Below are 27,255 nucleotides of genomic sequence, written 5' to 3' on the forward strand. Positions count from 1 at the left end.
TATATTACGCGGGAAATTCGTACGGACCCTTGACAAATAATAAATATTCAGTTTTATTTGCTTTTATTTAAATTTTAGACTTATTATTTTTGGAAGCAAACTAATTTTACATAGAGTTGGCAGTAGGTCTTTGTGTCCGAAGTCCGTATGATTTCTCGAAACACATAAAAGCATTTGTTATCACAATGTGTTGTGTAAGTTAGTGTAACTAAAAGCATATGTACAAGCACTTAATGGACTACTTCTAACATGAAGTGTTACTTAAATTCTACTCTACGAGTACTTATTGGTGTCACAACTTACGCTCAATATCTTGGCCTTCCAGAGTCTTCGTGAAAATTGGTTTACCATCTGACTCCGATTTGGAAATGGTTTTAGTTGATTCATACTCTCCTATAATGGATCCATTGGTAAGTGCAGATTTTTTAGAACGTTTGTTTTCAGATACTTCTTCATTTTTGGAAGAATATTTTAATTCAATTTTGGTATCGCCATTAATGTTACCATCAAAGTTTGTTCCAATATCAGTTTTAGTGGAACGTCTTTCTGTTTTAACGCTATCAGTAATAGAATTACGTCCGTATTTAGACGCGATGCTATCAATTTTGCTAACAGTCTCAGCAGCGTTGCCGTCATAGCTTATTTCACTGCTATATTTAGAGGAACGTCCTTCAATTTGCGTTTCATTAGATCCAAGACCGTATTTGGAAGCAATACTCTCTAGTTTGCTTGTAGTTTCTACTGAACTGCCATCATAGTTGGCTTCTGTGCTGTACTTAGAAGAGCGGCTTTCTACTTGAACTTCCGAGTTTGAACCAATACCATACTTAGAAGCAATGCTACCACGCTTGGAAGTTATATCCGTATTACCATCATAATTGCTTTCAACGCTATATTTAGAAGATCGTCCTGAAATTTGTGTCTCAGAGTTGGTACCCAGACCATATTTTGAAGCGATGTTGTTCAATTTACTATCACCATCCAAAGATGATTCAATAGCGTACTTAGAGCCTTCTTTGCTTTCGTAGCTCGATTCAATCCCGTATTTAGAACCTCCTTCAATTTTACTTGAAGTTGAGTATTTAGATTCGTATCTTGATGCAGCTGAACCTTCTAGGGTACCTCCAGATTCATAGCGGGAGCTCTCTATACGAGAGCCACTTTCGCGACGACCAACGGAAGAAATACCGGTGCTATCGTATGTAGACGAGGATTCATAGCGACCACCTGATGATAGTTTACGGCTACTACTGGAGTACTCTCCAGATAGCCGCGAACTGCGGCTATATCTGGACATCTCTTCTTCTGCTTTATTTTCTGTGGTTACAGCTTGATTATTTTCCAAAATCTTCTCACTTGATTCTTCAACGCTTACAGTTTGGGCACTGCTGATAACTTTTTGTGATGATTCTTCTGCACGTTGAGAATTAGCTTCCAAGTCCTTTATTAAAACTTCAGAGCTTTCGCTTTTACCGTTTACTTTCACTTCTTCTACTTTATTTGATTTTATACTTTTACGAGTGGTAGCTCTAGTTGTTTCACTTGTTTTTTCTACAGATTCATTATTAATACTATGAACAATCTCTTTTGTTTTATTAGTAGTTGAATCTTCGTAAACAGATTTTTTGTTTACAGTATCGGTATTGTTTTGGTGGTTTTCTTTACTTGTCTCTTGTAATACATTTGGGTCTGACTTTTCGGAAGTTGTGTCTTTGTTATTATTGGACGACTTTTCCACTGATTCTTTACGCTTGACAGAAGTACTATCTGTTGTACTTTGACCAGTAGTGTCTTTAGAAGACTCTTCTTTAGAATCGGTTTTAACTTTAGTTTTATCTGTAGTGATTTGTTGTATATTACGTTCAGATTCGTTTTCCAATACTTTAGTTTGTGTTGCAGACTTTTCTACACTTTCTGATTGTTCAAGAGCTGTTTTAGAAGTTTGTCGACTATATGAAACAGATTCCTGCAATTGAGTTGTCTCATCAACTTTTGCTTCTTGTAATGATTGAGTTATCGAAGATTCACTATTTTGTTCATTCGATTTTATTTCTGCTTCAGTTTTAACTGTTTCAGTTTTATTCGATTGTTCAACGGATGTTATTAGGACAGATGTTGAAGATGCAAAATCTTGTTGAACTTCAACCTGGGAAACTGTAATCTCAGATGCTTGAACAACTGACTGTTGACTAACTAGTGACTGGGAAGCGACTGATTCTACTTCGCTGACTTGTGTCGCAAATGATTTAGATTCCAAATCTGTTGTGACTTCATTCGCCGCACTATAAGATTCTTGAACTTCACTAATAGAAGAAACTTGTGTTACTTCTGTTTTAGAGACTTTGCTTGATACTTCACTTTCTACGGATGCCTTTCTTTTAGTTGTAGAAACCTGAGAAGATTGTTCTGCTACTAAAACTTCTGCAACTTCTTTAACTTCTTCAACTCGAGATTTCTTCTCTTGTCTCTCTTCAATTTGGTTGTCTTCAGATGGTTCTCTTTTTCTTTTCTCCTCTAATTGTTCTGGAGATTCTTCACGTGGAGGGGATAATACTTGAAGATCGTCTGCTGCGTGTTCAGCTAAAGCAACTGAAAAAAATATATTAAAATTACAATTACGAATAACCAATACTATAAGAGATGATGTTTGTGTGATTGTAGAGAGTAATCTCTGAAAACTCAACCGATTTCGAAAATTATTTACCTATAAAAAAACCACGTTTTTTATGAGTTTTATAGGCTATATTTTATCCCCGTGTTCTCACGGGAACAGAAACTACGCGGATGAAACCGCAGGGCGTTTGCTAGTTTAATTGTAAAACTTACTCAATTATACTTAAATGTGTGATTAAAAAGGAATTACTTTGTAACAGTTGATGTTAGAGCAACATAGATAATGTTGAGTATGGGTATAGTCATTCTATTTTTGGAAGGTTTATGCCAACGTCAAAAATGAACAAAAATGCACTGCATGGTTTTCGCTCCTTTAGTTTCACACATAAACATCTTTCGAAAGAAGATCTATATCATAAAATTTACCTAGATCACTAGCGTACTGGCGGATTTCTCTTAGCCAAGCTGTCTTAACTGAGTCTTTGGTTGCTTTAAGAAAGATAACCAGCGGAGGATCTTTCTTATGTAGCTCAAATTTAGTTGTTTCAGGGAGATCCTTGAGTTCTGTGTCTGGGAGCTGAAAAGAGCAAGAAATCTATATAAAATCAATATTACTAAAAAAATAGACCTATTACAGGTATAGTGTTTTGCTTGATACTGGCTGACAGTCACTACTTATTCTACGAGTTTATATATCTTGTCAAATGTTTAATAACCCTACGCCCTTCGGTTACAAATCCAGGACTCTGCTCGGAGTTTTTCTCTCTACAAGCACGGTGAAATGCTAAGATATACATCTCATGATTTGATTCTTGGTCAACTCAACTCACAGTTTGGGTAACATGTCCATTATAGGTATTGTCTTATTGGCGAAAGTCAAACTATTTTTAGCAGACTCTAAGAAAACTAATGTCGAACAAAGGTTATGATTCACAACATTTGTCAGGACAACTTAATTAACAAATCAAACTGTAACCAAAATAAGACCCTAGAATGACAGAGAATGACCTTGAGTGAAGTCACGCACTTGTGAACGTTGTGTGTAGGGTTAAAGGCGCCTTTGACTATTAACAAACACTCCCCTTTTCCACTCAAGTCACTCTCCCCGCCTATCCCAAGTAACCCATAAAGAATTACATAACAAGAGATGTGGACGGCTTGAACGCCACGAGCACACTGAAGCCGTCCGTACCGCAAGTCGTTGCAACGCGGCGATAACACTATGGATTATAAACTGTTACCAGTACCTTAAGAAAAATATATAGTAACCTTGACAATGTGTTTTAGAACGAAGACAGAGCGACCATCGCCGATGCTCTCAACGTTGCAGATCAAGATCCTTGCTTTGAAGAGGAACAGGTATTTGTTCTCAGGCTTTTCACCGAAGTCAACAGTGAACCAGTCGTGGGTCAGCAATCGGCCGAGCTTGTAGATGTTACCGCGGTAGCCTTCGATGCTATCGATGAAGAGATTGTTGGTGGCGCGGGTGGGGACGCCGAGGAATAGTTCGAGGGCCTTTTGGAGGTCGGTGCAGTCGTCGCCCAAACGTCTTGAGTATTTTACTAACTCCTGGAAAATAAATACAGAAAATGATAAAATTACTTCTTTATCATTTTAGGCGTTTAATTAAACTTGAACCATTTTCCAAATTAAAGTTATGTTGAGAACACGGTAGGTATAGGGTTGTTTGCGAATAATCAGTCCTAGGTTCCGGACATTAACATATTATAGGTACTTGCATAAAATTGTAAGCAACCCATTGGTAATATATTTATTGATTAATTGATTATGTTTAAATTCTAAAATATTTATTGATATTAAATATATAATTTATTGATATAAGATATAAAAAAGTTTTAATCCATATCAGTCATTTTATATACGGGATCTTAGACTATAAAGTGTTGTTATATAAAACCCGTAGAAGACCACAGCCGTTTAAAACTTTGATTGTATCCATGCTTAGAAAGCAGCTGTGTTCATAAATCATCATTATCAACTAAGCTGAGTAGTGGGCCGAATATGGGATTCGGCTTACTGCTGAGCTTGAGTCTCACACAGTCTGAGAGGGGTTAGGCTACCACCACGCTGGCCCAATGCGGATTGGCAGACTTCACACACGCGGATAATAAAGAAAATTCTATGGTACGCTGGTTTCCTCACGATGAAATCCTTCACCGTTTGAGACATGTGATACTTAATTTCTTAAAATGCACACAACTGAAAAGTCTGAGGTGCATGCCCCGGACCGGATTCGAGCCCACACCCTCCGGATTCGGAGGCAGCGATTATATCCACTGGGCTATCACGGCTCAGTTCATAAATGGCATTTTATAATCATACAACGTTCATGATCGTTGTGACTCTGATGAATGAAAAGGGTCAATAATCGGGACTTTAATTGCAATTCAAGAATCAAAAGCAATAATTTAGCACTTATTGTTCGTAAATTGCGGATTGTTAGCGTCACGGGTTAGTTCGCAGTTTCGAAGGGTAATGCGCAGTGAAGCTAAATTATTTCGGGAACGTTGTTCAGTAATGGTCGTAAACAACTTCGTTGATGAGGCATTTGTTCAGGTTGATGGAGAGCATGCATAATCTTGCGTTGAAATTCAAAAGCGTTATCGAAACTATAGGTGCTCTAGCGTAAGGTTTTAAAATAGAAATCATACTTAAAGACTTGATGATAGAAACTTACCTTCAAAAGAAGTTGATAGTCGTTGATCCTTTGGATGGGTAGCTTCAAATGTTCAGTAAGGCCTTTGTCGTCACCGAGTTTTTCAGCCAAAACCTGGGAAAAATTAGGAAAGAAAGAAGGTGTAAGAAATACGCATTTTAACAGATTCACATAATATAATTTCAGATATTCGTCTATTTTTTAGATTTGCCAGTAAATATACTCGTTCATATTTAGAATGGCAAGTTTTAGTAAAATTGAACATAAATGATCATACGAGTAGATAAATTCTACTTATACTCAATGTATATTATATTATAAATACCTATTATTTATATCTAATATATAATAATAGGTATTTATAGGACGCGACTTGCGTAGACACCCTTGCGCCTTCTCATCTTCCTGGTACGATGGGATGTGCAGGCGCTGCTGCTGCATCAGCAGAGACCCTCAAGCGGCGCAAATATAGCAATCTCGTCGGAGATTACATATTTGAGCCGTTTGCGGTCGAAACACTAGGACCGTGGGGTCCGAGTACACGCTTTCTTTACAAAGAAATTAATCGATACCTCCCGTGACCAGAAGGCTGGCCTGTATTTAGGCCAAAGAATTAGTATTGCCATACAACGTGGCAATACTGCCAGCCTTCTGGGCACTTTACCTATGATCGTCGATTCGGACGAATTCTACGACGCCTGAGCCTTTAGATATAATTTAAATTTAGTATATTTTCTTTTTAATTTTTATAATATGTAGTTATAGATATTTAGGTACGTAGTTTAATTATTATTGTAAAACTTTATAAAATCTAATGTTAGAATACAAGTGCGTCATGCTATGCTCGCTACGAACAAAAAATACATACATATATAATAATCTAATATTGTATATTTTATATTGGGTAAATACCTTTGAATAAAAAAAATATTATTATTATTATTATATCAGAAAGATTTTTAAACAATAAATGTTCGGGAACTGAACTTTATAATATAAAATTCATTCTATAAATTTAATTCATTTCATTCATTCAGTAACAAGAAAATATATATTTTTATATACCAAAACAAGTTAAAACAATTAACAGACATTAAGAAAAGAAAAGAAAGAAAGATAACTAAAATGTAATTGAATATTGCTTAAGATGAGTTTATTTAACCGCCCGGCATTCCCCGACAATTAATAACGGTAGTAATTAAAGCAGGTATGTGTGTTCAACACAAGTTGGCCAATGTCCAGGTGATTACATTGACAAGTATGACACAATTACGTGTCTTCCTGTATTCGTTTGTCAATATCTATGTTAATAATTGTCACGCTACACGATACGCATGAAATAAAATCTATTAACCCAGCCAGAGAAGGAGCGTACATTTACATGATTTATTGAGAAAGTTCTTAAAGAATCATCATCGTCATCTCCTTTCCCGTATCCCACTTAAGTGGGGTCGGCAACATACGTCAATCTTCTCTATTCGTGTCCATTACTCGTCAGCTCATCATCCACTTCCTTAACACACACTCTTCAACAATCACTTCTTTGACCTTCCTTTCCTCTTGTGTCCTTCCACTTGCAAATACGATTTTTTACTAGTATTATGACTTCTTACCTTCCTCAACACAATATGTCCATACCAAGCTAACCTTTTCTCATCAAATTTTCTATCACTGGCGCTACTTTCAGACTTCCTCTTATATACTTCGTATTATATCCATTCTTGTCACACCCCACATCCATCTAAACATACGCATTACATTCACATGCAATCTTCAACTATCTGTCCTTTTTACCGCCCAACTTTTTGAACCATATACGACACACAACGACAGTTTTGTATATTCTTACAACGGTTTTGTATATTTTACCCTTAAGTATAAAAGTTCTCAAAAGAATATGAATTTCCCATACAGTTTACAGTCCGGTATCTAGAATACATTTTTTCATTTCATTACTTTATTTTACGTGAGTAGCTTTATTTGATGTGCTACTAGTCTACTAATTTTTGATAAACTTCGATTATCAAAAATTAGTAGACTGTTGTTACATTTGGTGCAATAGATTATATAATTTGTAGAAACTAAGCTGCCTCGTTGGACCATTAGCTAGCCTATGTGGGTTTGGATCTTAAAATCCAGAGGTCGGGCTTTTTTTACTTCTAGGGCTGGAAATTCGTAATAGCCATCTGATATTCGAATTATGAATTCCCAACTATTAGTTAATGGTGGCCTCGTAGAAAATGTCAATCTAAATAAAGTGTGGGTCATCACCATTATCATTTGATAGTGTTCTTTATGTACTTATTAGTTAAACATAATCAACAAAAAGCCGCCAATTGAAGCAGTGTGGTGGCTCTAAGCTATAAATCACCACAAGAAGGAAGGAGACTCTGTAATGACCATTGAAATAAGCTAATAATGTTGATATAAATGAAAATCCAAATTTGCACCTACAACAAAAGTTTGTAAACGTTAAAATCTGGAGAAGCTGTAAAACCAATATAAATCTCACGCATAGGGCATGGACAACACAACATAAGCTCGTGGAGTAAGAGCGTCTATTCATAGAGCACCTTGACATATTACGTTATATTAGTTTTGGACGTTCACTGCCGCCAAATATTCCGAGAAAAACACATTTCATCGGAAATCTCACTCATAGTATGTAATTGGTTAAGAAAAGTATAATTTTGATGAAAGTATTGCGGTGTTGTTTTGTCTAATACCTCGATTAAATTGGCGTTTCTTTGATTGGTAGAGTTATCAGAATCAAACATACTTAACTGTTACTAGGATTTTAAACATGTTTTACTGTAATAAGCGAATTTGCGTTTTTTTTTAATTTGAGTGAATTTGAAAAATTAACATCCAAAACTAAATGAAAGCAAAGTTCATAATTAACTTTGAAAGAGGTAATTATGAAAAAAAAAAATTATATGTATTTATTTCGTGAATAGCAAAACAATGATTCATTATAACAAATTCAAATTGAACGGTATGTTATAGTCAACATTTCCAAAAATAACAAACAAATGTAAGTAACAGATGTTCATATTTATTCGCCCGCACATTACCCGCAATTCATTATTTTTATTGATCGTAAGCCGTGATCTGAATTTGATCAAAATACTTGTAAGTAAAGCTGTTTTTTGTTTGTTTTACTTCTTTACAGAAATATTTTTGGTTATTGTTAATTGTTACGTTACTTTTCTTGTTCAGATACCGTTCTTTATTCATGACTTAAAATAAATTGGTTTTTTTTTTATTCTTTTTTAACGTTTTTAACAGTTTAAAAATGAATATCAATTTTTTCACATAGGACTTATTCTTAAAGAAATTGAAACTTAGTACAAAAAATACAATTTCTTGAATTTCATGAAATATTACAAGCAACACAAATAATAGATACTTGTTAATAATATAATATAGACATCTTTGGAATATTAGGACATTTTATCTAATATTAGCTCTTTCAACACCTATAATTAAACATGAAGAAATGGGTCAAGGTCATCACATAGACCTTTAACAGTCGATACACCATCGAAAAAGCGGCTAGAGATTTAGACAGCTATAGCGATCCTCCCACGCTTCACGCCTCAAAATAAACCAGACGTGTTGCTTGAAACACTACACCCGTAGCGTGAATGTTGGGAAAAATGACGATTTCGCAACGGCCCGTCTAAATATACGATACAGAGGAGTCGGGAGAGCTGGTGACTCGTACCTGAGAGGCGAGACAGTTGGCGGTCGGCACAGGGAACACAATCACAGACACACACTTCACTCGGGCGAGTGGTCGAAGGTCGGCAACGCTGGAGCTAGCGAGGTGTTCGCGCCCGCGGCTTCCAAGCGACTGGTGACTACTTGGGCCGCACGGACTGCCGCTAAACATAGAACGATGTTTTTTGGAGGATAACACTGAACCCCATTTCTCCGGTGACGTGAGCCAGTTGTTATCATTCCCACGGTCACTCGGCAAGGTCGCCAAACAAACCTTGGAGTTGGTATCCTTGCTCAGGTCGCAGCTGTTGTGATTCCTGAATTAGCTTTCGTTCTTTCACCGTTTCTTGATGAGGCTGGGATTGAGTGATAAGAATCGTCAACATTCTTCAGATACCTACAATCTACATACAATTGCATCAACAACATCAAACCACCACCGTCTCAAAGCTGAAAATTAGCACCACAGAAATTATAAACTTTTTGCAATGCATGCCATATGCTGAGCTGTAGAAACACCCATCTTTGGTGTTACATTATTATGGATAGGATGTACGAGTACTGGGATTCCGATGTTTTATACTCGTCGATGTAATATTCGCCTAATAAGTTTTGATAGATCTTGAACTTGATATGGGACGCCATAAATAAAATGTAATTAACAATAAAGTTGCCATTGAAATGAGCGATGTCACATCGCTGTAACATTACAGTATGCAAATGCTGTTTGTGACACTCAATATAAATAAATGTTTTTTTTTCTTTTAAGAACTAACAAGAAAGTGAGAAAAAAACAAGACGATCTTTATAAGCAAAACTTATCAATATCAACTTGTAATTTCAGCTATTTTGTGCTACTTGCTAATTTTCAGTAGATACTGCTGCCGTATTTTGTAAAGTCACAGCCGTAAGACTCACTCGTTTCCATGGCAACTTCGTTGTTAGTGACATTTCAATTTTAGCTTCTCATGCAAACAAATTTCAAATTTCGAATAAGAATTGTTATAGGCGATAATTTCATTGACGAATCTAAAATAGCGGAGTCGCAACCCTGATGTTGCCAGGATCAACACCGTCAGGGACTACTAAAGAAGCAAAGAAGTTTATAAAGAATTCCAGACAAACCATGTTATTCTAAATCAGAGTTGTAGCATAATCAGCATTGATCAGACACGTTGTGCAAATAAATTTTTATGACAGATTTGAGCGTGCAAAAGCGAAAATATAATTTACTATTGTTAAAACGATGCCCGAGTCTATTATAAAATGTCACATCAAATAAAAACTCACTAAAGAAATTATTAAGGACATGACATTCGTCGTTCTACAACTAGTAGGAGGGTATCGAATCATAAACGACGAGGAAGGGAACCGAGGTAAAACTTGAACAGAACCAAACTGAAATCATTCCATAACAAAATTTAGGGAACCTACAATATTTTTTTCTTACTCTTAGAGAGTAGGTACTTTACTTTCCACAGAGCAGTAAGACGACATGAACAGCATTCTTTTTTAAATATTTGCCATATATTTTTAAATATGACCAATATTCCCATTCTCCTCCTACTAGTCGGGAAATACTGTATTAGGAGTGAGTACGACAATAGCCCAACGGGGTGGGGATCGAACCACCACCCTTCGGTGATGAGTCCGACCGCCTTACCGTTGAGTTACCACTCTACCGGCAAAAAAATAGTGTAGAAACCGAAAGGAGTGTGGATTTTCATCCTATTCCTAACAAGTTAGCCCACTTCCATCTTAGGTTGCATCTTCACTTATCATCGTTGAGATTTTAGTCTAGAGTAAACTTGTAGATAATAAAAAAAATCCCAGAAATATTCGTATGGTTTGATATGTTAACCGGTAAGCAGCGTTGTGGGTTAATATATCTCTCCTATAGATGTAGTATGTGTAATGCTCATGTATCGCTCCACCCAGTTATAGTTGAGAACGCTGCACTCGAAATTGTAGACGAATACATATACCTAGGATATATGATCCAGTTCGGTAGGTCCAATTTCAAGAAAGAGGTGAACCGTCGAATCCAACTCTGCTGGACTGCATTCGGGAAACTTCGCGACATCTTTTCGTCCGAAATTCCTCAGTGCCTGAAGACAAAAGTCTTCGAACAGCGTGTTCCCAGTGATGACTTATGGTTTCGCGACTTGGTCGCTAACTATGGGCCTCATAAGAAGGCTCAGAGTCACACAGCGGGCGATGGAACGAGCTTTGTTAGGAGTATCTCTGCGTGGTCGAATCAGAAATGAGGAGATCCGCAGAAGAACCAAAGTAACCGGCATAGCTCAACGAGTTGCGAAGCTGAAGTGGCAATGACAATATAGTTCGAAGAGTCGATGGACGTCGGGATCCCAAAGTTCTGGAATGGCGACCGCGCACTAGTAAGCGCAGTGTTGGCCGATCCCCCACCAGGTGGACTGACGACATCAAGCGAGTCGCAGGGATTCGCTGGATGCAGGTGGCTCAGTATCGTGATGTTTGGAAGTCCCTACAAAAGGCCTATGTCCTGCAGTGGATGTCCATTGGCTGATATGATGGATGATGATGATGATTATAGATGGAGGTCGAAGTTGGCCATTAAAAAAGTTGAAAATGTTGATTTATACAGCTATGACAATATGAAAGGTACATCAGATCATCAATCGGAAGAAATTATTATTAGGATTGACTAAGGTGGCCGGACACGACGCTTGCGTAGGATTCCGTATTATTTTTGTGACGTTCAAACATCCAGAGAAATATTCATTGAGAGTGACGTTCAAGAATATTCTTGAGATGTTTAAAATATTTGAGGATATTTAACGACCGTTTTAAATGTAGATTATGAATATGAAACGAGTGGGAAGACAAACTAAACATTTTAAGCCAAGCGATTTAGCGTTCCAGTACGATGTCGTGTAGATACCGAAAGGGGTGTGGATTCTCATCCTCCTCCTAACAAGCCCGCTTCCATCTTAGATTGCATCATTACTTACCATCAGGTGGGATTGTAGTCAAGGGCTGACTTGTAAAGAATAAAATAAAAGGTAAGATTTGATTTTTTATTTTTTGATGATAGGTAAGTTTAATTCAATACTTTTTGAAGGAGGCCAAAGATTTTTTGTCTCTTTAATAAAGATCATAATTACAAATTACTGTAAACTTACTTTAAATGGCGACGGCATTTAAAGAACATTGTTTACATTTAGTTCGATGGTCACATATGAATTGTCTGGAATTTAATGTATCAAAATGTAAAGTCATAACGTTGACGTATAAAAATAACAGTGTTGTCTTTGACTATAAGATATCTGGTGATACTCTGGAGAGGGTATCGCAAATCAGAGATTTAGGTCTGACGGTCGACGCCAAGCTAACTTTTAACGATCATATTAACACAATATGCAAAGAGGCGCATAAGCTTTTAGGATTTGTATTGCGGCAGAGTAAGCGTTTCACTAATCCGTTAATACTTTATACATTGTACAATGCATATGTCCGCAGTAAGATGGAGTACAACTCACCTGTCTGGAGTCCGTTATGTGCTACTCATACACTTACCGTTGAGAAAGTCCAAAAAAAATTCGCGCGTGGTTTGTATAAAAAAAATTACGGTTATTACCCATATTTGTACCCTTCCTTGTTTGTGTCTGGTATGGTGGGGCTAGACACTCTGGAGTTAAGGCGAAAGAGAGCTATTCTCATCCATTACTTCCTGCTAATACACAATAAAGTGGATAACTCGGACGCACTGTCGCGATGTGCCTTGTCGGTTCGAGAACCAGGCAAGTTGCTTCGGTCGTGTCGTAAGCGACCTTTTTTCGCTACCAAGTCGTTCCGTACGCAATATGCTCGAAATGCCCCAACTAATCGGGTACTGTCGATGCTTAATTCGTTGATTGCTCAGCGCCAAGATCTAGATATTTTTGATATAAAACTTCATGTATTTATTGATATTGTAAACAGCTGTGAATTTTAATTTTAATTTTATAGAAATATGCAATTTATGTGTTTGTATTGTATAGTGTATTGTGATTTGTTTATCTGTTATATTGGTATATTGTAAGTCTGTACTTTGTATGCGTTTTGGCTTAGCTGTAAGCATACTAAGGATATATAATAAATAAATAAATAAATAAATAAATAAATAAATTTATATTTAAAGCTGTTTAACGATTTATATTATTGTTCTCTTGGATAATCGTGAGGGACATAAAAATCGTTTCTTATTTTGTTTTTCTTTAAATAATGATTTTATTTAAGTAGTTGATGTTTGTCTCGATTATCGTATTAGTTAGGTTTATATTAGTAATGAAAATGAGTTTTCCGTTTCATAATTTAATAGGTATATTATTATTATCACACTAATATTATAATCGTGAGCGTGATAGAATCAGAAATGAGGAGATCCGCAGAAGAACCAAAGTGGCAATGGGCGGGACACATAGTTCGAGGAGCCTATGGACGTTGGGGTCCCAAGGTGTTGGAATGGCGACCCCGCACTACATAGCGTAGTGTTGGTCGACCCCCCACCAGGTAGACTGAAGACATCAAGCGAGTCGCAGGGATTCGCTGGATGCAGGCCGCTCAGTATCGTGAAGTTCAGAAGTCTCTTTAAAGGCCTATGTCCTGCAATGGACTTCTATCCGCTGATATGATGATGATGATGAATATTGTAAAGGCGAAAGTTTGTGTGTAAGTGTGTTTGTTTCTCCTTTGCGCTGCGGCTACTGAAGCGATTTGCCTGATATTTGGAATCGAAATAGATTTTACTCTGGCTTAAAACCTAAGCTACTTCATCCCGGGAAAATCAATGGCTCCCGCGGGATATGTGAAAAATGATTTCCACGCGGACGAAGTTGCGGGCGTCCGCTAGTCTACACTAATATTATAAAGAGAAAAGATTCGATTGTTCGTTTGTTTGCGTTGAATAGGCTCCAAAACTACTGAACCGAATTGAAAAATTCATTCACACACACACTACCCCTGGGTGCTATAGGCTATATTATATGCGAGTGAAACTGCGTGGCGTCATTGAATAATTAGGCGACGTTAACAGCTAATCACCGAAATACATCAAAATGAAATATTGTAGAAACAAAAATAGAACAAGGGCCTGCGATAGCCAGATGACCTCACTTTGTAAAGGATAAAAGTTTTTCAACCCGTCCTCCATAGGTAGGTAATTACGGTATCCAATAGTTGACTCTATTTCAATTTTACGATAAATAATATTAATTTCGTATAATACATGGAATAAGGGACCTAAATATATCGATATTAATTAATAAATGTTAAGGATTTTATAGAAATAATATTTAAAAATTGTATATTTTTTCAATTTTTCGAATAACGCTGGTTAATTAATATCGATTTCATAAAAAATTCAATTTAAAAACTATATATTTTTAAATTTTTCGAATAACGCTGTCCATTTTGTGACATTACGATGTTATACTAAAGGAATAAACGTCAAACTAATTATTAACTAATCATTTTGTCAAACACTGGCCGTTTACGCTAACGTTAACACCGTTTACGGGCTTACGTGACGTCATGAAACAGATAAAATATAGACCATCATAGCCAATAGCGTTTTGGCTCCTACTGTCAAAAAAATATTTAAAAATTAAAATTTTCATGTATTCAAAATGTATGTAATTAAAATTCATGTATTTATGTTTAAAAAATATATGAAACAAAAAATTCAATGAACAATTTAAGAACCTTTAAAAAAAAGTGTCAACTAGATATAGCCTATTGTAGAATTTGGACCTTGTTTGTCAGGGTCCTAAGCCTCAATTGTCCAATTATAAGTTGTAATTTTATAATATTTTCAACAGGATATCAGCAGGAATCATGTTTCTAGTTATTTGGAAGATAGACGAGTGATACGAGCGGTGGATTTACAAGACGGAGGTCCTGGGTTCGATCTCCAGCTAGGCCGATTAAGATTTTCTTAATTGGTCCAGGTCTGGCTGATGGAAGGCAGTGGATTTTCATCCTACTCCCAACAAGTTTGCCCGCTTTCATCTTAGATTCATAGATTGCATCATCACTTACCAGTGAGGTTGTAGTCAAAAACTCCATAATTTACTACCGTATTTATCATTTGGTTGACAAACTTTCAGCTTCCATAAAATGTGGTATGTCTGACCATTGCACGCTCTCAGTCCAAAATTACAGAAATATTTACCGTCAATTTCAAATATTATGGTAATAGGTAATTAGGTCTAAAAACTAAATGCGTTGTAGAGTTTTTGCTCAATTGGCATAACTCCATGTTCCTTTTAAAAGTCTACAAAAACAGGTGTCAAACATTGTATATAAGAAAGAATAACATAAAATTAAAAATTTTGAAAATGGTATCTTAAGGTATCTTCAGTATGAAAGGTAAAAATTGTATTTATTTATTTATTTATTTGGTTCACCAGTGACTGTGTGCAGCATTTACTAACACTAAAAAAAACACAAACACAAGGCTCTGCACAATCAAATGAAGGTAGACACGGCATGCACATTTCCGTAATATTAAAATAAATTAACGATTACGTAAAATCATCGTATTAAACATGTTCTATTAAGTAGGTATCCCAGTTGTATACGTGCATACGTATAAAACTCGTTACGTATACGTAGTGTATGTACGCAGGCTGGTAGCGACGTAGGCACCTACTCGTAGCACTGCGCGGGCGCCGGGAGCGCACCACGGCACGGCGCCCGCCAGATACTAGAATAGTTTGCGTTCCTTACGCTCACCATCAGTTTCACCCTTTTTTGCAAGACTCTTCCCAAAAAATATTTACTCATATTTAATTTGTCGGGAACTTGAAATTGAAAGCCTTTGCCTTACCACGATTACCTTTCTGTTAATGATAAGGCAATCCAGCTGATCGATTTATCGTCATACTTAGACCTTCAACTTTACAAATATAAAACTTATTTTTTTACATTTTGAAAAGGAGAAATATGTACTCTATTAGAAAGCAGAATCTGATCAAATGAGTCATCAAGAAAATCGCTCTTTAAATAAAAAACATTATTTATAGATTTACTTTAATTTTTAGCAAATATGGGGTAGCTATTTTAGAATTTTTTTTATTATACAATTAATATGAATAACACTCACGGTAGTTTATATCGTGAGTGTTATTCATATTAATTGATTATGAAATGAAATGAAATAAAACACTGCTAAAACTCACGTGATATAAAGACCACCATTCGAACCCACCACTCAATCCTTTTCCCAACGTGCGATGCGACCGGCTGCGCGCCGCGCCTCCGCTTCGTAGTTTGGATCGTGCCGCGTTGCAAGAACCAGCTCATGACTAAGGGCCTCGTATGGGTTCGAAACTAGTCGGGCATACTCCGACCTTATATCACGCGAGTTTTAGCCGTGTTTCGTAATCAATTAATATGGGATAACTATGTTTGTTGTCGTCCCGAAAATAAAACGACTTCGACGTGGTCACCCATATTTGCAGCGTTTGATACCGCTGTCGATCCTTCATTACGGGGCATTCGCCCGCCCGCTGTAAACAGTGGCGAAATATTTGCGGTGCCGGTGATTGACATGACCCCATTGTTTGTGATTCTGATTGCGATTCTTTAAAAACTAAATAATATATCTACACCACACTCGTATTGTCCGAAATGCAATATATAGTAGTCTGAGAATTCATAGCATAACAGTATTTTAGAATTTATACTAAGTATCGTGTTTCCTTAAATAAAAACCTACTATACCTATCTTTGGTAGGTTTAGGTAGGTATTGTAGCGTTGAATTAGTTCATAGAGGGAGGAGTCTCAGAATACATATAATTATGTATTCTGAGGGAGAAGTATCGAATGTAAGATTCACATAATATGTTAATTTTCATGTATTTATTTATATAAAGCACGCCAACAATACACATATTAAACTTTTAAAAACAGAATATGTCACCTGAAAAAAATTCGATATGTAATAATATGCTCTTTTATATGATATCCATCCGGAAAATATTGGATCGGCAATGTTTTTGATGAAGATAGAAAACAGATTTTTATACAGTAGCTTAGTGCTATGTCTATCACCTTTTCATGCATCTGGTTTTATAAACAAGTATTTGCAATTTTTCATCCAGATATTATTTAAACCCGCACAGCGCCATCTATTATCAGCACAGGCTATTACGACGTACTGAAACCAACATCTCTCTCGCTGAAACTTTCAGTCCTCTATTTCAGTAAACAGTGTAACCTTACGAAGATAGATGGCGCTGTCCTGCGAAAATTTTAAAATTTTCACGGAGCAATTATTAACATTTGTAAATGCTGAATTAACGATCATAGCATACGTTGCAAATATTCTAGTTATTACTGCATTCAGTAGAAATGAAATGTCTGGTATGTATAGGACCGGAATACATAAATAGTACAAAGTATAGTTAACTAGAAAGTACCTCGGGTTTCCCCCGAGTAGTTACCATTCCCGTGGGAAAACCTATGAATTATGATATTCCCTGATAATGTATCTATTGGTGAAAGAATTTTTCAAATCTGTCTAGTAGTATTTATTTGGTCCTCTGTATAACATAAGTGTAGATGAGCACGGCTTGTGTTTGCCGAACTGATGCAGCAGAGCACGTAGAGTCGGCCCTATTTTGAACTCGCTTTGTAATCTTACCTTGAAGTATTTGGAGACGATGGAGTCCTGCTTGAGCAGTTGCTGCGCGCGCGGCTCATCGCGACAGTACGCCACGTGCTTGTCGAACTCGCGCTCCATGCGCAGCAGAGCACGTCCGAGCATGCGCGGCTCCTCCGCGTAGTATCTGATGCCCTCCAGCAGTGCGCTACATAAATCACAACAATTTATTTATTTGATTCACTGTATAAAGCAAAATAAACAAGGACAGTTTGAAAGATGTCAGAGGGCAATCGTTGGATTTTTGATAAACCTATATGAGTTTAGATCACGAAGTCATGAGTTCGATTTCTGGGTCAGGCTATTATATATATATTGAGCTTATCTTTCTTTCGAGAAATTCTCAGTATTCTTAGGCTGGAGTTGGGAATTTGGTAGAATTGCATTCTCGTGCCTTCGAAAGCATACAGCCTCCAGCACTGGTTTTTATTATTAACACCTGATGGTAATCGTTAAGTGGAAACCATTATCACCTCAAGAAACCCACATAAAACCCATATGCTGAAAATCAGCGTTATATTATATGTATATAGTTGCAGCTTTATGCTGAGTAAGAGAACTTTATTTAGACAGTGAGTTTTTCTTTTTTTTATATAATGTAAAAGCTTAGTTTTAAGTTTTTACTAACCAAATAAAAATATTTTTCTTTCTTTCACATAAAAGCGACGTAGCGGGTCTTTACTCCATATCCCGTCTACTATATAAAGATATAGGTAGCGATTTAGTTAGCAATAAAACAAGCTATTAATGATAATGGGGACATTTGCTTTGTCCAATAACATCTACAGTCCGGTAGATGTCAAAAGAAATATGCAGAGGCAAAGTATTGCACTGAGAAAAAAATTCTGGTGAGGCATACGTAAAATACGTAGCAAACCTATTATGCTTGTAGCCGGCACCATATTTTATACGGGTGTCAAGTAAAAGAATGGTGCATCCTACGTATGTAGATATGTTGCAAGCGTTGAGTACTGGCTCACTTCCTGTAAAGGATGGTGCATCCTACGTATGTAAATATATTGCCCAATTGCTCAATGATTTTACTCAATGCTAACTAGTACACCACCTTGCTGCATATCTACATACGTAGTAGGCAAAAGTAAAGTAAATTAAAAATAAAGTATGTAGTCTGTATATACTTTGACTCACGTTATGTTGTAAGCGTACTGGCTCACTTCCTGTAAAGCATGGTGCATCCTATGTACGTAATTATGTTGCCCAATTGCCCAATGATTTTACTCAATGCTAACTAGTACACCACCTTGCTGCATATCTACCTACATACGGAGTAGGCAGTTGGACACCAAAGTATGTACTCTGTGTATACTTTGGCAGACTCACGTGTTATGGAACTCGCAGATCTGCTTGAAGTTGGAGAACAGCAGCTCTCGGTTGTCGAACACGGGCTTGGGCGTGGCGGCCTTGTCCATGGGCCGCATGTACTGTGTCACCACCTGCTGCATGTCGCGCCCGAACTCCTCCTCCGTCTCTATCAGCTCCCGCACCACTGCCCTTCAACATACACCACAGATTTGTAGATTTAGACATTAGGAGCTATATAAATCGACATAGAGGAAAGGTTTATACATAGAGACCTAGAGCTATGTGGATCCATATAGAGAATTTATAGATAGAGACGTTAATAGTTATATGCATCTAAACGATTTATAAGTAGAAACATGCATTAGGAACTGAAGATGGCGTGCTAGCTTGGAATTGACACTTTGTTCTACCTATTGTTGTGACGGTTTCTATACGCTATTTTAAATACAGTTTTTTATTTTTCTTCGACAGATTTGTAGATTAATGTCATTGTTGGTATTATTTTAGATTATAAGGTTGTGTTGGCTGTGTTCGTGGCGTTACCCAATCTGTGGTTCCAACTGATAATCAACGTTACATGTTCTAATTCAAAAATTATGCTGAGCTGGGGCCATTTTGTGGGTTATGCCACACATCGCAGGGTATTGTCCTGGATGTCTTGGTGTACCTACTGGAGATATTGTGATGTGTGGCATAATCTATACTAATATTATAAAGAGGAAACCTTTGTATGTTTGTTTGTTTGTTTGTTTGTTTGTTTGTTTGTTTGTTTGTAATGAATAGGCTCAAAAACTACTGAACCGATTTTAAAAATTCTTTCACCATTCGAAAGCTATATTATCCACAAGTAACATAGGCTAAATTTTATTCAAAAAAAATAGGGTTCCGAAAGATATTTGGGTTTTTTGGACACAAGGTGTAAAAAACTAACCAGAAAAGTAGGGTAGGGGTAGGTAGGAGTAAGGTAGGGGTAGGGGTAGGCTAGGGGTAGGGTACGGGTAGGGTAGGGGTAGGAGAGGGGTAGTTGAAAGTTTACATCGAATTTCACGCGGATGAAGTCGCGGGCGTCGGCTAGTTTCGAAATAAACGCATTTTTCTTTCTTTCTATTGAGACATTAGGAGCTATATAAATCGACATAGAGGAGAGGTTTATAGATAGAGACCTAGAGCTATGTGGATCCATATAGAGAATAAATTTATAGATAGAGACATTAATAGTTATAAGGATCAACATAGGGAAAAGATTTATAGGTAGAGACATGCATTAGGATCTCAAGATGGCGTGCTAGCTTGGAATTGACACTTTGTTCTACCTATTATTGTGACGGTTTCTACGCTATTTCAAATACTCATATTATTTTTCATATAATTTTTTCAAAGCGACTTTGACTTTATATTGCAAAAGACGATGCGAAGTTTAGCTACGAGTAAAGTGGTTATAAAACAAATATTTTAAATTCTGGCCGTCAGTAATTGAAATCTAGTTACCTTGTACAAATATTAAATATTTTGCTCCAATTTTCTTCATAACCAGAGCCAAAATATTGCACTCAAGACATAGTTACAATAACTCATCACAAAACCGGCCGTTTTGAGCGATAAATCAGTTTCGTACCCAATTATTCACCTCCCGTCTCATTACCAACGACAGTCTCTGCCAGAATACCAAATATATGATGTAGCACAGGCAAATTATAAGTTTTGTTAAGCCTATTTCAATTCGGGTATCTATTATTAAAATTCAAGGATCCAAAAGTCTAAATAAACAAAAAGACTTCTCGGGAGCTTCACCATATTTATATCTACTATTAAAGTACTTAAAAGAATTAAGGTTCTTTTTAAAAAAAATTTAAAGTAAAGATTTCTTTTTTTTTTTAATTTTGACTTCTTTTATGAAGTCGGTTAAAAGATCTCTGGAGGAGGAGGTTTCTCAATTCGACCGTATATGTACCTATTAGTTATCATGTATGTTCGTCGTTTAAGAACCGATTCTGATAATTATTTTTTGTTGCAAAAGAGATATTCTGAGGGTGGTACTAAGGAAACCGGAATCTGATGATTTTCTTATTAATCGTGAGTAGGTAGGTAAGTAGTAAAGAAATAGCCATCCATCTGTAGGATAGTAGATAGTAGGGCTGGAAATGATGTTAACGATGAATTAATTAGTTTACCAAAACTGTGTAATGAAGATATTCAACAATATTTTACAAAAAGAGAAATCGTTTCACAACGCAAGATGTCAAAGTATTAATACTAAGTCTAAATATAATGTATCCCAACATTTCATCCACATGCCAAACCAGTGAGCTGTGGACCAAATTTAGAAGACCATTTGACACGTGAACAGTTATTAGCACTTTGCGGCTTTGGCTTGTCTGAAAGCAATATAATTTATCGTCCATGTTGTGCATCATATTCCCCAGGTATCCGTAAAGATGAACGTATATCTCAAAGCACGAACACGTTGCAAACATTTATGAACTGCGGTATAAGTAATTTCTTAGAGATTGCATAGATTGCATATTTTTACCCTAGTCTTTGAATACGATAGCACCTGTGTGCCTAGAGGCAGTTTTCAATGTATCACATTGTGACTATCGCGTAGCCGTAAACGCGAATTTCTAAGGAATTGAATCAGTTGTGCAGTAGTGCCACTAGATGGCGCTGTTTCAATTCCTTAAAAAATTTGCGTTTAGGGTTACGCGATCGTCACAGTATGAATATATTGAAAACTGCCACTAGGCACTCTGATGTTAAGTGACGGTGCAGTCTAAGATGGTAGCGTGCTTAGAAGTCTAGAAGAGCAGTTTAAGAGGTACAAGTTTTAATATAGCCATATATATTATGGTTACTACGCAGCCATGAGGAATCAAGCTCCCCTAAGCAATAAGACAAAGTAACAAGTAACTATCTAAATATATTAGTAGAAATAGACTCTGAGGACAGTCTCTGTCAATATACCTAATATAAATGCGATACTCACAACTATAATATCACAAGTGATGCTAACATGCGAAGTGAAGTGAAATAGACAAAATAGTGTACCATGGCGGCAGAGTTGTCCCAGTTCCATCTCTCTCGTCCCAACGCAGTTAAAGAGAGTTACAGAATTTGTCTATTTTTCTCCACGTGATAATCTCGTTAGTCGCATGAACATCACTTAGCTACATTAATTGTTGACATGTTGCCTCTTTGGTCCAATGGCTATCCCATGATGATCAGGAAGTCCTGGGTTTGTGTCCAGGATTGTGCTATGAAATATTAAATTTTTCTTTCTTCCGAAAAAAAAGAAATGGGAAGTTACATCCGTGCCTCGGAGAGCATGTTAAGTGGTCGGTTCCTTTATGGTTAACGTCTGATAGTAATCGCTATAGATATAAACATTATCCCCTAAACCTGGATTAGAGTGCATCGGGTACCATCCATATTCCCTCTTCTATATGAGAAGAGATATCCCTTTAATGGGTCGTTAATTGCTGATAAAATTCTTTCTAGTTTCTTGAACGCGCTAATCTCAGGAGCTACTGGTCCGATTTAAAAAATTATTTCAGTGTTAGATAGTCCATTTATCGACGAATGCTATAGCCTGTATATTGTTTCTGTATTCCCACGGGATCGGGAACCATGCGGGTGAAATAGCACGGTATCAGCTAGTGATGAATACTTTCGTAAGTGCAACCATACTTACTCAGGTTATTTTCCAATAACTGCGGAAATATTAATCAACTTTAATTTAGTTTGACATCTTTGAAATACATATCAGTGGGAAGCTGGCAGCGTTTTGTCAGCGATTTGACACCGTGGTGGTGAACTTGACTAATTGGCATGTGTTTGTTATTGAGAAACGAATGCTCATGACATTGAGGATGAGTTTATTTATTGTAATTAAAGTACTTACTTATTATAAGATTTTCTTAAATGTAACCGAACCCAGCTCTTGATCCGAAGCCACATACATAAGCAAAGAGAGACCTCCATCAAAATATGGTATAGAATATTTAAATAAGATTAACAGGAGGCTCTTATGTTAAGTAATTGTAATGAGGACACATAATTTAAACTATAAAGTATTCAAAGACGGTCCAATTTATGACTCCTCAATATTCAATTTACCATGCTATTCTTTACGTTATCACCAACGATATTTTATACTACAGATAGGGCACTAGCGCATCAATATTGAGGCGGACAATTGTTCATATTTGTCTTAATTTCATTGAGTCACTTATTAAACAACAAATGTTATTGAAACAAAAAAATGTCGAGTATTGTATTCAGGAAGTGCAAAACTATATATATACGAGTACATGAATATATAATGGAATTAAACACAAAATTGTGCATGTATGCGCTCAGTGGTGTAGCTAAATCCGGATGGATTTTAGTGGTGATATTGTAGGCGCGAAACATATCCATAGTGTAAAATATCGTTGGTTATCACCATATCAAAATATTATTAAGAACACTGAACCTTTATAATTTTCTTCCCACATAATGATACAATCATTAAATTCATATTTTACTCGAGCAATCCCTGGAATTTGTGACGAACCAAAACAATTGCACAGGATCACTCGAATGCTATCATCACTTGCTTTGTGATCAGCAATATTCAACATTTCGTCGCCAAAATCACTTTGACCCAATATGTTTGCACGTAAATTGGAAACATGTTGGCTCACGAACATTTCCTGTTTGCGTTTTCTGCCATATTTATATAAAATTATTTTTGTATGCTGACTTGTTATTATGCTTTTTTTTTTCAAAATTTTAAATTTTTTACCTATAGCTTAACAAAATGTAAGATTAAGATTTATTTTAAAAAAACACTTTACTCAAAAACATTTTATAAAGAAGGTGTTTCTATTAAATTCAATGAAATCTAATATTACTCTTATTTCTCACAATTATTTTAAAAACTGATTTTAATAATATAAAATTGTGTAACCATGTAATTTTATAAGATTAGACTGTTGTAGTTAGTTGTAAGTCTTTATCAGATGTAGTTTTTTTATTTTTTATAGCAGATAAATACTGAAAATTACAAAATATAAACAAAAGAAAATGCACTTTAATTAAAACAAGAGATTAAAGACCATCATTATAAATCACGACATAAAGTTCATTTTGAAATAGGGCATTACATACAACAATATATCACCAAACTGTGTACTTTACTTCTTTTCTTAATTAATTACTACAAGGTGTACCAAATCATATTGTTATTGTTTTTGTTAAGGTTGATTCACATTGTTCCACTAGGATACTAAGTTGCAGTAATAAGAGTATCTTACTTCTAATAAGTTGAATAATTAAGACAAAAATATCAATATGAACTTGCTCATCAGTATCACAATACACATTTGAATTTAATACAATTTGAATTAGAATTTGAAATGTCCAAAGTCTTCACTAAAATTAATTTTGATATTGATGTAGGCATAAACGGTGAAGAAGTGAAAGTTAGCAATATTTAAATTCTGATTTGAATTGACAACTATTCATAGCTATTGGCTCTGCTTTCTTCTGCACACAATTATATAGGAATAAACATAAATATTATAATATTTTATTTAAATGCGTTTGTTGCCGACTTTTCTCGGCACATCTAGGTAGAATCTGCTTTTGGAGCTGCTGACAGAGTCAAATCAAAAAAATCATATTTTTTTCAAGTAGGCTTAGCTTGACAAGCACTTTTGAAACGTCAATGTTGACTGTTTGTAAATACTCTACCGCCGGTTCGGAAGGCAGGTTCCGCTGTGAAGAGTCGGCAAGAAACTCACAAACTTATTTAAAAAAATATTATACAGTATAAAATTTTCAATTTGTAAATAAATTAATAAAATTTCTTATAGTTTTTCTTCCTGTGTGAAGGTGGAATTTGATCCAATGGCTCCAAGAACTTTTATCATCAAGGAAGTCATCAATTTTGTAGTAACATCACATAAGTAAATATTTTAAACACATTGCTTAAACTTATTCATTGGTAGGTCCACAACTCACCCTCATATTTGACTATTAAAAAAGTGCTTGTATAAATTAATTTAAATGGGTTCAAGTGGTTGGAACAATGTGAACCAGCGTTAACAGCTGGTAGGTGGACCAAATATGGTTCCTATAAATTATTCAACCGACGACAAATTCGCGGAAGCAATTCATCCATCGTTTGTCATGTCGACACACTCGCGCGTAAATTGCAATTTTATTTACCAACGTCTTTACGGACGGCGGCGACGTCCTCAACCTTTTATATAACTTTTAAGATGTCATTCGCTTTAAATGTTTTCCGCTTAAAGTGCACTCAGGGCATTGGACTACTTAAGTTGGGTAGAGCTTTCTTTATTGCAGCGACAAAGCCACAGTTTCCATGTTTGTTTTACTTTATACTTGACAGAACAAGCAGTTGGTTGACATGGTTTTAAATGGGAAACTATTGCCTGGAACGAATAACATCATGCAAGGAAAGTGGCTTGTTAGCGATATGTACCTACGCTTTTTGATGAACAATAAACTATATTTCCATTTCATTTCATTTTCAAGGCAGACTTACTAGAAATACCTACAATGTGCTGTCATACACTCAAAAACCGAGTTTGAATAGTCATGTGCCAGTAATTTAATGCAGGCAGGCATACTATGCACTGCCCTGCAATCTTTAGAAGAGGTAACAAGCCAACAAGTAGGTTCAGTTTCACTGACAGCTATAGTATTACCTTCTTATCTTAAAATAATCCATGCTGCACAAAATGAGAATGAAAATAGTTCTGCAGGGAGGTGAACAGCTCGCCCTCCTGCACGTCCTCCACCAGCGCACAACCATCTGCAGGTACTGCAGGATAACATGGCACACTCACTGTCTCCTGGCAGCCAGCGCCGTCTGGTCCCTCTCCGGCAGCTTCTCCCTCAGCACGTGCGCGGGCACGTAGCCCTGACGCGTGAACAGCTCGCCCTCCTGCACGTCCTCCACCACTCGCACCAGCCATCTGCAATTAATGGAAACGTAGAGGTTAACTTGACGGTAAATATTCAAGAGTTCCGCACTAGATATTTGCAGTTAGGAGTAATATTTATGCATATTTTTGTATTTAATGGTAGAGACTATAAAGAGTTGCATACCAGCCAGCATTGACTGGCTATAGGGTTAACTTGATGATTTAGAGACTAAAGGGTATCGCATCGCCAGCTGTCTGCAGTTAATGAAATCATAAGCGTTAACTTTGAGGTAGACTGACTAAACAGTTGCTCACCAGTTAATCTAGTAAAATAAAGTAATCAGTTAATGGAAACAGGGGTTAACTTGATAGTAGATTTTCAAGAGCATTAGCCATTTTCGTTAATGGAAATACAGGAGTTAACTTCACAGCAGAAACGTGTCAAGTAGTAATTGATTTACATGAGAATCGGTTGATAGCTGTACAGCTAGGTACTTAACGTAACTGTTTCCAAACACTTATAATATGAACATCTTTAACCTAAGAGTTACTCTCTCTGTAGATTGTATACGCAAAAGTTTTTTTAATGTTTTAGCGAATTGGCCACGTGACGTTGTCCAAGGTCTATTGTTTGTATAGTATGACGCGAGTGTAAACACCACGCTGCACGTAAACCCAATTCAATAATGGATATAGAGCCCAGGTGCAAAGTTTCAGACTGACTTTGATCGTTCTATAAAAAGATGGAAAAATTGAAAGTTTAGCGATTAGTGCGTTCAGTGTATGAGCACACACACGACTTTTTGTTTCACTACTTTTTGTCGTTAACTTCACAAACACAATCTTTAGTAGGGATGACGACAGTTTTTAAATTGTATATAAATTGGGAATATGCTAATACTCGTAGTAAATCAATTTGTAAAAGTAACAGGGAAATGAACCTTCAGTTAATACATAGAAACGAACTTGCTTTGCCATCTTACGATACATCCAAAAACAAACAGACCTCCCGAAATACATTGACTATAACATTAATAATCTCCTGCCGACCCGTATTAAATCAGCATAGGTATAACTAACAACCTAAAATACCTTTAGTTCTCTTCTTAGACTGAGATTTTTGAGCCATGGATTATATTATATATATATATGGAACAACGGTATCTATGATGATGATTATGAACCCAACTGCATCAAAAACTACTTTCTCGAGCCTCCACTGAGAAAAATAAAGGTACTTAAATGGGCGACTTACGTGAGAAGTTTGCACATTACTACTTACTAAAGGTGCAGCGTACGT

At 36.3% G+C, this 27,255-nt stretch overlaps 1 protein-coding gene across 12 annotated transcripts in view; it reads right to left on the reverse strand.

Annotated features, from left to right (window-relative positions):
* LOC112050866 (obscurin) overlaps positions 1–27,255 on the reverse strand; it is a 129,068-nt gene that overhangs the window by 36,575 nt on the left and 65,238 nt on the right. For all 12 annotated transcript variants that reach the window (XM_024089243.2, XM_024089247.2, XM_024089242.2 and 9 more), the window contains 7 exons: positions 25,878–26,006; positions 19,042–19,212; positions 17,683–17,848; positions 5,312–5,404; positions 3,883–4,182; positions 3,040–3,190; positions 304–2,589 (listed from right to left, as the gene is read on the reverse strand). In XM_024089243.2, coding sequence (XP_023945011.2) covers positions 304–2,589; positions 3,040–3,190; positions 3,883–4,182; positions 5,312–5,404; positions 17,683–17,848; positions 19,042–19,212; positions 25,878–26,006 — 3,296 coding nt within the window. The remainder of the gene's footprint in view (positions 1–303; positions 2,590–3,039; positions 3,191–3,882; positions 4,183–5,311; positions 5,405–17,682; positions 17,849–19,041; positions 19,213–25,877; positions 26,007–27,255) is intronic.

Source organism: Bicyclus anynana, chromosome 1 (assembly GCF_947172395.1).
Source record: "Bicyclus anynana chromosome 1, ilBicAnyn1.1, whole genome shotgun sequence".
Taxonomy (NCBI): Eukaryota; Metazoa; Arthropoda; class Insecta; order Lepidoptera; family Nymphalidae; genus Bicyclus; species Bicyclus anynana.